This window comes from Bufo gargarizans, chromosome 1 (genome assembly GCF_014858855.1).
Source record: "Bufo gargarizans isolate SCDJY-AF-19 chromosome 1, ASM1485885v1, whole genome shotgun sequence".
NCBI lineage: Eukaryota > Metazoa > Chordata > Amphibia > Anura > Bufonidae > Bufo > Bufo gargarizans.
Window position 1 is genome coordinate 539,677,586 of NC_058080.1, and position 11,155 is coordinate 539,688,740.

Sequence of the window (11,155 nt, forward strand, 5' to 3'; positions counted from 1 at the left end):
TCACCTCAATAGAAATGTCCCATACTTGAAAAACAGATAAGAATAGGACATGTTCTATCTTTTTTGTGGGGCTGCAGACCGGACGTGCAGATGCGGACAGCACGCGGTGAAACAAATGGGTCTGTGTCCGATCCACAACAAAATGCGGATCAGATTTGAAACAAACATACGGTCGTGAGCATGAGCCCCAATTCAGGCCTCATGCACACTTCAGTTGCCGACCGTGGCCTGTATTGCCGCCAGCAAACAGCGGGTCTGCAATATGTGGGCACCGTCCGCGTGCTCCCCGCATCACTTGAATGGGTCCGTAATCCAGAGCTGTAGTGCGGAACGGAGGCACGGAAGCACTATGGCGTGCGTCCGCACCACAAAAAAACAGAAACAGTGCGAACGGATCACGGACCCATTCATGTTTTATGGGTCTGGATCCGTTGCAGCTGCCGCACAGGTGGGCAGTCCCTAATGCACAGAACGGCCATGTGAATGAAGCCCTTATGATTCCAAATACAGTGTGGAGGCCATTTTTTTTCCCCCAGAGGGTGAACTGATGATGACAATTCATTTATGTCTCTTCAGTTGAACTCACATACTGTACAGTCCATGCACCTTTTGCTGACTGAAACGTATTGGCAAAATTACATTGAATGACCCCTCTTATCTTTTTGTACAATAGTTGTCTATATAATTGCCAAAACTGGAAAAATAAAATAAATGTGAAGAAATGATTTTTTTCTGAGTGGCTCACAGATTTGTGTATCACACCTTCATGTCGCCTGAGAAAGAGCGGAGAGGAAGAATAGAGAATATGGAGGGGAAACGAAGTGAAAAGCAGTGGGGAAGAGAAGCCAGACATGGAGGAAAGACAGGAGACACGGCGACAAAAGGACGTTTACACATCAAAGTGAAAGTGGCTGCGAATTCACATCCAGCCACAGTCAGGGGCGGGCGGACGGGAGGCAGCTGTTCTCAGATCACCTCACAGCCGGCACACGGCCATTATTACTTTATGGACTTCATGTGCGTGTTTCCCGCCCACGTTATGTCGGCTGCTCACCTCCGATAAAGCCATTCAGAGCAATTACCTTTTAATAAACCTGCAACTTATTGTTCTGAAATTGCTATTCACACATGAAATAGCTGGAGAAAAACCAGTCATTTCTGGTAACTTTTGGCGTCTTGCACTGGGGTGCCATGTAGGCTTGTGGGAACTTTGGGGAAGAAATGTAATCCCATAATATTGCTAACAGGGTGGATTTTGCTGTGTCAGAATTTTCCATGGAAACCATACCACATTTTTTAAAACTGAATGCAGCGATTCCGAATGAGCCCAAAGTTGTAGCCCCATTCAACAAAACGAATCCGCAAGCAGAATCCACGGTCTGCATGGAAACCGCACCAGCAATGGACAGGTCCTCTGCGGTTTCTGCCGTGGGTTTTCACTTTGAATGTTGCTGACCCGCTCGCGGTTTAACCCCATTGAATGGAGCCACTGTGGCTTCCAGCAGCAACTGTCCGGACACCGCGCTGAGCAGGGACAAGTAGCCTTAAACTACCGTTGCAGCTTCCCTTTGAAAACAATGATTTTTACAGCAAAATCTTACGCTATGTATTCAAGTACAAATAGAAAAATAATACCACATAAAGGGGGTTTCCAAGAATCCGATATCGATTACCTATCCTCAGATCGCCAGTGGTCTGACGCACAGGACCCCGCCCAATCAGCTGTTTGAGGAGGGCATAGCACCCCATTAAGCTCTAGGCCTCCTCACAGCTCACCAAGCACAGTGCTATCAGTCCACTTGAATGGGACTGAGCCGCGCCTAGGCCACGTGACAGATAAACATGACGTCACTAGCCTAGAAAGAGGCTGCAGCGCTCACCAGAAGGCCACAGCCTCTTCAAACAGCTGATCAGTGGGGATCCCCATTTGATATTGATGATCCATCCTATGGACTGGTCAATATCAGATTTAAAAAAAAAGTTAAACAGCTGTAGGACGAAGGCCTCATGCACACGGCCGTGCCGTTTTTTGCGGTCCGCAAACAGTGGATCCTCAAAAAACGGAAGCCACCTGTGTTGCCTTCCGCAATTTACGGAACGGGTGCTGGCAATATAAATGCCTATTCTTGTCCGCAAAGCGCAGACAAGAATAGGACGTTATATTTTTTTTTAACAGGCCCGTGGAACGGAGCCACAGACGCGGACAGCACGCGGAGTGCTGTCCGCATCTTTTGCGGCCCCATTGAAGTGAATGGGTCCGCATCAGAGCAGCCAAAACAGCGGCTCGGATGCAAACCCAAACAACGGTTGTGTGCATGAGGCCAAATGGTTAGTGCCCATGGAAACATATAGTCCTGCTCTCCAGGATTCTCAGGCTTAGGCCTCCTGCACACGACCGTAGGTGTCCCGTTGCTGTATTGCGGACCGCATTTGTGGATCCGCAATACATGGGCACTGTTCCGTGTGCATTCCGCATCACGGATCCGGACGCATTCACTTTAATGGGTCCACAAATCTGGAGATGCGGAATTAAACCCTACGGAAGCACTACGTTGGGCTTCCACAGGGTTTCGTCCCGTACTTCTGTTCCGCAAAAAGATAGAACATGTCCTATCTTTTTGCGGAACGGCTGGATCCACTGCGGCTGCCCCACGGTCGGTGTTCGTACATTGTGGCCTGCATTGCGGAGGCCTTACTAAATAGAGTAGATCTAAGGAAGAAGATTGTGCCGCTGTTCATCAGTAGACTGATCCACCACTTGTCGACTGCCATTGTCCTGCAGCAACACTGGAAGGAGAAACAGGTGAGCTTAAAAGGGTTGTGCCGAGTGTTTAAGTTATCCCCAGCCACTGGATACTTTGTTATCTTTCCTAATCTGAAAGCAATCTCTACTCAATAAGAATAGCTGCCTGCCAGTTCTTGGCAGTAACACACTCCCGAGTATGGCTTCTTTCAAACGGTCAGTATTTGTAAGCTAAAACCAGGAGTGGGTCCAAAACACAGAAGAGGCACAGATATTTCTATTATACCTTTTCTCTGTAGGTTCCACTTCTGGTTTTGGCTTACAAATACTGACTGTGTGAAACAGGCCTATACCAGATTCTCTATACCAGTTTTCACGACTGCACATGGACGTTGCACAGTTCTCTACTGTACAGGCCTCAGCATGGGTCAAGAAGATTGCACAGGACATGGTTCTGAGATCAGGCTTTAGAAATGTGAAGTGCAATGGCGTTCTGCCTATGTAAGGGTACCAGGTAAGTGAAACGCTGGGGTAGACATCTCTACTCCAAGCAAACCCTTTGTTTTCAGCCCTTTCCCGCATGATCACTAATAGTATTGAGATTTCCACGTTTGATATATAAATTGAAATGAAAAACACTTTGCTCCATATTCCAGATTCACCAGTATCTGTGGATGGAAACAATCACTAAATACAGATAGGCATGTGATGTTAGTTCCTGGTCAGAGACATATATGATTGAGATTCATCTCTACAGCTGAAAAAAAGTATATTTAAAGGGGTTGTCTGAAAATCTCCCCAGTGCTCCTAAATGTGATAAAAGAACAGATGTTCATTTAGTCCACCACCTTTTGCAGCATTGAGCCTCCGGTCTATGTTCACAGTCTGCAGTGGTGACATCTCGGTATACGGCACATGACCACTGCAGCCAATCACAGAATGTAATACAGCACGAGACCCCTGAGGTCAGCAATTGGCAGTAGCGGTCTAGTGCCATATGTCACCACTGCAGCCAATCACAGGCCTGAATGTAATACAGCACGAGACCCCTGAGGTCAGTAATTGGCAGTAGCGGTCTAGTGCCATATGTCACCACTGCAGCCTGTAAGCAGAAGCCAGAGGTGAAGGACTAAGTATATGTTCCGTTATGGTTAAGGCCTCATGGTCAGATTTCCTGATGCAGTTTTGGAAGCCAAAACCAGGAGCGAATTCAAAAAAAATGAGAATAAGTCGTATCTGTCCTTTATACTTTCCCGATTTTGACTTCCAAAACTGCATCAAGAAACCTGACTGTTTGGCCGTACCCTTATGATTTTCCACACATTTTGGGGCACTGGGGAGATGTTCATATAATTTGGACAGCCCCTTTTAATCGTGTGTGTATACACAGTATAACAATTGAATATACACATATGGCCACGCTCAATGAAATGTATAAAGATAAGCCAGACTGTGGGATGCTAATCCATTCTCCTCTGTTAACCAGACTTCCTGACTGTCACCAACTTGACAGTCGTGACTCTTTAAAGTTACAAAAGAGTGGAGTTTTTCAACCCTACAAGAAGATGGTCCTCAGCTTCTCAATATAGTCTTTTATTAATATCAGGGCTGGGGAGCAGCACATCTTCAGACTCCACTGTTTTATTCTGCCCTTGCCCAGTTGGCACAATTTAGGCCAGCACTGGACAGCACATGGCAATGCCACCAGTGATCTGTGAAGTGGTGGACACCTTAAAAAATGTCCTGTCATTTGTCCTGACATCTGTTTGGGCACTATTTGCTATGGGACGAGCACTTGTAATTACACTGCGCTGCCTCTACAAGCGAGACAACACGCAGGTAATTGTGGTTTGTTTGTTTTTCACTTAGAATTTTGGAGCAGATACCTGCACTGAAATCCATCGGCATCCACGTTGTTTGTGCCTCGCATTTTGTTAAATGGGAGGCACCACTGAAGATGGCAGCGCTGCGATTTAAAGCTGCGACAGTGCAGAGAAGTGACAGGTCTGGCTTCAGTGCTGCCTTCCACTGAAAATAATGGTATGCAGAAACTGCTCGGCCGACAGGTCCTTTTTAAGTAGTTTACACCAGATTTTGGCATTATCACTTGCAACATTTTAGCAGGAAAAATATTTGCAACTTTTCTTGTGCTTGCCAAATGTTAGCACATTGTGCAAAGTTCTGATTTAGGGCTCGTTCACACGACCGTATGTCTTTTTCAGTGTTTTGCAGGCAGTTTTTAACGGATCCGTTTTTTGTTTCAGCAGTGTATCCGGTTCCATTCCGTTTTTCCGTATGGCATATACAGTAATTACATAGAAAACATTGGGCTGGGAATACAATTTTCAATAGATGGTTCAACAAAAACGGAACACATTGCATGTGTGTTCCATTTATTTGCAGACCCATTGACTTAAATGGAGCCACGGAACGCAATTTGAAGGCAGTAATAGGACAGGTTCTATCTATGAACGGAACAGACAAAACGGAAAAACAGAAACTGAATGTATACAGAGCACATTCCATTCTTTTGCAGAACCATTGAAGTGGTTCCGTATACGGAACTAAAAAACCGGCCCGTATACGGAACGCAAAAAACGTTTGTGTGAAGGAGCCCTCTTAGACCATATTTTTAATGGGAACTAGTAGGAAATGCTGCTAGTTTTGGTACAAATGATGCCCACTCAGCCAGCTGACAAATGTCCTTTGGCTACTTTCACATATGCATTTTGGCATTCCTGTTTTGAGATCCAGCAGAGGAGCTCAAAACCTGGCCAAAACGGTTCCGTTTTGTCCTCATGCATTCTGAATGGAAAGAGATCCGTTCAGGATGCCTTTTGTTCTGTCAGCATTCAGTTTTGTGACTGGACACAAAACCGCTGCAAAGTCCGGTTTTGTATCCAGTCATCGAAAAGGAACAAACCAGTCGCTAAAAACAATGTAAGTCAATGGTGGCGGACCCTAAACAAAACCGATCCGTTTTGTTCCATTTCGATTTCACACAACCGCAGCCTAACGGAACGGATGCATACTAATGTGTAATAAAAACGGAACCGTTTTGGTCACGTTTTCAAATCCTCTGCCGGATCTCAAAACCTGAAACCAAAAACGCATGTGAAGGTAGCCTTACTGTAAGACGAATTTATTAAAAGGCGTGCACCTTTTGATATATTTGGCCGACATCTCTCCCCCCTGCACTGGCTTAAACGGGTTGTCCCAAAATGTTAACTTCTCTCCTGATTGGTGGGGGTCCAACCACTAGAATGGGGGTCCTGTCTCTCCCTATATGAATAGTAAGGCAGTTGCATATGCCGGACAAACCTCTGTGGGAAAACACGCAATAGTTTGTTACCAGTCTCAAAGGGGCATAACCGCATCATAACCGATGCCTCTGGACACAAGACTTTGTGCTGTCCAAGCTTTCAGATTTATCCTACTGCAAAGTAGATTACTGTAGAGTACTGTGGTACATAAAACACAATCATCAATACCCATCTATGTAACAGGGATAGTATTTTTCAGATCAACTATATCCGGTACGTCATAAGATACAGAATTAGTGCTATGCGGTTTCATGTAAAAACATTGGGGGAGGTTTAGCAAAACTGGTGCAAAGGAAAACTGGCATTGTTGCCCATAGCAACCAATCATATTAATCCTTTCATTTTCCAAAGGGGCTTTGAAAAATGAATTGTGGAATCTGATTGGATGCTATGGGAAACTAAGCCAGGTTTGGTAAATCTCTCCCATTATGCATTATATCCAGTATAACAAATGAATGGACCCACAGAAACGTCTTAGTTACGGACATTTATTGAAGGTGCAATATGACACTGACCCACAAATGTACATCTCAACATTTTCACTTTCCAGTTAGATTCATTAAATTAAAATTACATAAATCAGCCTTCACTAGAAGGCCATGCTCCCATGAGATAAAATTCCCATTTTCTTTAAATAAAATTTATTTACAGATATTAAGGTTTATACATAGGACACTATTCTAAATCTGACGAGTCAGGCTGCGTTCACACATCAGCGATTGAGGTGCGGGTCAAAGACACACAATCTTTCCATTATACCTCATCTGTGGAGGCTCCGCTTCTGGTTTCGGCTCATAATCACTGACGGAAATCACTGACCAAACCCTGATGTGTGAAAGCGGCCTTAGGCTACATATAGCACTGGTGAGTCAAGACAAAACCACACTGCAGCCTGTAAGACAATACACCAATCTTCCAAAGTGTACGTTATATGAGAAAAATCCTCTAATTCACACATTAGTTAAAGCCCGAATTTCAAAGAAACTCCTAAAAAAAAAAAAAAAAGTTGCATGCTTTGTATAAGCAAACCTGAGTGACACATGCAGCAAATTCAAAATCCACGTGCATTACTTCTATATATAAATCGTGTCCCCCATAATGTGCTCATCACATCCAAGACGGAAAGTGTGCAAACAGCAAAAAGCAAATGTTACAGCTGAAACATAATATTCATACCACAGAAAAACAGACACCACCACGGTGCAAAGCAATGCTAAACAAAGGAGAGCCTTCTTCTAGCAGGCCGAGAACTAGAGAAGGGTAGAGGGGTAAACGTCGTCAGGCTGGTATTGTACAGCAGAAGGTGGTCTGACTCTATATAGTCCATGCTTTGCGCCATCCAGTCAGTCTAAGAGCATCTTACATTTGTATTCGGTCCATCAACTGGAAAGTAAAATGTCGCCACCATTAGCAGCGGTGGGCTTGTGGATTTAACCCCAATAACAGTCCTTTATACTCAAATCATTTTACAGAAATTCTGTTAGCAAAGAATAGAATACATACAAATGGGGGGGGAGATCTTTTAGGGAACTGGAAACAATACCCTGCTTTTTTAAGCCAGACTTATAAATTAAGTCTGAGGTTTTCCCAATATGTACTGAATTTTAAAAATAAAAATTGATAAGCTGTGTCATGGAATACTTTTGTGCAGTCCATAGTCTGTATTTCTTCCAATTCACCAGCAAGTATATGGGAACAGAGAATACTGGCTCCAGTCTGTCATGCCATTGTGTGGGTGGCCAACTGCCCCCTGTGTGCTGAATTCTGTTGGATAGGAGTAGCTCATGGGGCGATATTGTCCTTGTGTGGGAACCATCCACTGTTCTGCTCCATATGGGCTATACATAGGTCCTCGCAGACTCTGTCTTGTTGGTGCATCAATGGGGATATTCATGACACTTGAGCGATCCTGTGCAGGGCGCAGTGAAGGCAATGAGGGCACCTGAAACGCATCGGGATCCGGCACTGTTGCTACATCTGGCGTAAGACGTCTGCCTTGCGCTTCACACAAATCCAAAGACCCTGAAAGTGGCTGAAGATATCTTCTGCTTGGACTTCTGTGAAACAAAATGAATAAATCTTTATATGAGCTATGTATGGATACAACTGTATAAGATGAGCAGCTTGCCAAGAGTACTGACCTGTATAAAAATCTGGAGGAGGATGAAGGCACCTGCTGTTCTTGGCTTGGAGATCCTGTCAAATCTGGAGAGTTGGGGGCCAGGTTCTGGCTTCCTTCATGATCTGGAACCCATTGAGAGTATACTCCTGGAGGAACATCACAAGGCTCTTCCTTCACACATGCAACTTTACAGTGATCTGAGAAATGGCACAATAATATAATTAAAAAAATGAATGGAGATTTTTCAAAGTACCTCCAGAAGAGGACATTCATTCTCTCAGATGACCCATACAATAAGGAATAAACAATACCTTCATCTTCTGCTTCAGGACTGTTCTCCCACTTCTTTCTTTTTTGACGTTTGCTTGGACTCTGTGGCACATTTTTCAAAAGGTCATCCCTTAATAAAAAGGGACACAAAGTGTTATTACATAAAACTACATATCCATACATAAAAGACCTGTAACTATGTAGGCATGAAGACACCAGCCAAGGTCTCGCTCAATCAGCCACTGTACCACGATTCCCACTCTTCATAAAGCAGTAGTAAGTAGTGGACAGTTTTACTCGCCCCGTTTCAAGGAGGTAATTATTGTCAAGTAGAAATCAGAGATTCCGTTTACGCTATGTAGAAGGATGTTCTTACCTTTTGTGGCTTCTCTCCTGTTCCCGGAATCCTTTGGCAAATGGGTTGTGGTCAATTTTTAATTTTGTGATCTGAGGAAGAAAATAAATTATTAACCTCAAAAAATTCGGTGTCTTTTCATGCTTTATTTCAGCAAGTATATTCTCATCTTTACCTTCTCATTCTGGTAGGCTGTGACTGCAGTAAACTCTGTCTCTGGGAAGCTGAAAACCTGCAGTAACCCCCAGCGGCTGTTGTACACATCATCAGCCTGGATGACATGGAACCTGGGCTTGTACCTGTGCATGGAGTGCAAAATGATCTAAAAGAATAGAGAAAAGAACAGCTTGAGACAAAATATTCTGCAAATGATGGAGGCGACGCATGCCCAAGATAAAGACACATTTCATGGCATAGGCTTCCTCTCACGTACATGTCCATGTTGGTCCAGTGTGTTATTGGTGAGCTTTAGTTTCTGGAAGCAGATGACGTCCTTCATCCAGTGGGTGCCAGGGGCTGGGGAGTCCGGGTGAATATAGGTCCTGCATGGAGGGTGTGGTTCTGCTTTTCCTGCAGACTCCCACTGATTCTTGTTCCACTATAGAGAGAAAATAAAAAAGATCTGTAACTGAACATAAAGGCGGACCACATAAAATGACAAGCAATGGGCTACGTATAGGGAAAGCCAGTGCATATTTCTGGTAAAAAAAAATGACATGATCAAATTTACATTGTGAGCAAGCGTCTTCTACATAATAAAGTGCCAACAATACTTCCACTTTCTATTCATCATCTTTGAAGGCATTATCCAAGTACATGCCTGACATTTCTATTTACCTTGTATCTGCAGTTGTCCAGGGGCACAAAGTCTACCAGTACCACATATTTAGTGTAAGGATGCAGCCCAAATAGCCTAATCTTACACTGTGGGAACATCCGCCTGCGGAGAGCGAGAAGACATTTCAGAATAAAGGCAAACAGATAAGACATACAGATTAGTATGTATACAGTTGTTACATGTCACCCGTCACACAACCAGGAACCTTTTGCTACTAATAAGCATAAAATTCTTAGTACTAAACATTGCCTGGTGCCAGGAATGGGGGGTGTCTAATTCTATTTATCTGTAATTCACATATTTATACATTGTAGTTTATTCCGCTTTGTGTGTCTGTCCTATCTATCCATCTCATATCTTTCTATGTATGTATTTATCTGTATATCTATGTATCAATCTATATATGTATATATGCATTATATATATATATATATATATATATATATATACACACACACATACACACACACCTATCATCCATGTATCAAACTATGTATCTAACTATATCAATGTATATTTGTATAGGTCTGTCTATCCATCCATGAATGTATAAAACTATGTATCTAACTATATCAATGTATCTTGGTATAGGTCTGTCTATCCATCCATGAATGTATCTAACTATATCAATGTATCTTTGTATAGGTCTGTCTATCCATCCATGAATGTATCAAACTGTCAAACTATGTATCTAACTATATCAATGTATCTATCCATCTAATCAATGTATCTATGTCATCTAATCCATCTCATAGCCTTATCTGGTTGTCACTGCAGTTACTTAGTCCGATGATATAAAGCTCTATACAAGTCTTAAACAGTCAGCAGGTAAGAAAATCCACTCACCGTCCAGATTTGGTGATGATCATCTCGGTCCCTTCCTGGTGGAACTGGCTCCATAGGTCCACGTCCTCCAGGGAGGCACTGACAGAGCTGGGAAGGTACAGGGAGTCTTGATTGGTGACACAGTCCATGTCTGTCGCCGGTTTCACATCTAAGAAGAGAGACAAGACATGAAACCTTCTACCATGTATCCAAAATCCTGCAAGGTCTCTCTTGCCCCGAAGTTCTACTGCTGCAATATTATTCTGTACCAAGTCTAAAGGTAACTCCATCACTTACAATGATAGTGTATCATTACAAAATGCCCAGATGATTGTAAACTGGCACATGACCCACCGCAGATGGGTGCTTCCCAGAGAGCCATGTCCCCTACTTACCAGGCACAGAGAGCATGATCCTTCGATAGCTCCACTCACACCTCAGTCTACACTGTGCCCCTGACCGGCCAACATTTAAAGGTAAGGGGAGGAGCCAAGACACCTTCCTCCTCCCCAACCTGATCTCTCATGCTAGGCCTTTGATGTCTGGGGACACAAAGAGAGGAAGGATCCTGTTTAATGACAGGGGCAGGAGCAGGCTGACCAGCGATTAGCATGAGCCTGATACACAGGAAACCCTGCAGGGGAAATGCAACTTCATTTGGTGCTAACTCACTGCAAAA

At 43.7% G+C, this 11,155-nt stretch overlaps 1 protein-coding gene across 1 annotated transcript; it reads right to left on the minus strand.

Annotated features, from left to right (window-relative positions):
• Positions 1 to 6,687: 6,687 nt before the first annotated feature.
• Positions 6,688 to 10,640, minus strand: LOC122934267 (T-box protein VegT-like). Its single transcript, XM_044289611.1, has 8 exons — positions 10,498 to 10,640; positions 9,651 to 9,753; positions 9,247 to 9,411; positions 8,989 to 9,135; positions 8,835 to 8,905; positions 8,500 to 8,588; positions 8,208 to 8,385; positions 6,688 to 8,123 (listed from the first exon to the last, which is right to left on the minus strand). Exons 1-8 carry the CDS (start codon positions 10,623 to 10,625, stop codon positions 7,742 to 7,744), a joined length of 1,263 nt encoding a protein of 420 aa, XP_044145546.1. The 5' UTR covers positions 10,626 to 10,640; the 3' UTR covers positions 6,688 to 7,741.
• Between the last annotated feature and the right edge of the window lie 515 nt (positions 10,641 to 11,155).

Coding starts and splice junctions, on each gene's coding strand:
- LOC122934267 (XM_044289611.1), bottom strand. CDS start 10,625: ATGGACTGTGTCACCAATCAAGACTCCCTGTACCTTCCCAGCTCTGTC. Junction 8,906..8,988: donor CAGCCTACCAGAATGAGAAG/GTAAAGATGAGA, acceptor TTTCTTCCTCAG/ATCACAAAATTAAAAATTGA. Junction 8,386..8,499: donor TCCTGAAGCAGAAGATGAAG/GTATTGTTTATT, acceptor GCCATTTCTCAG/ATCACTGTAAAGTTGCATGT.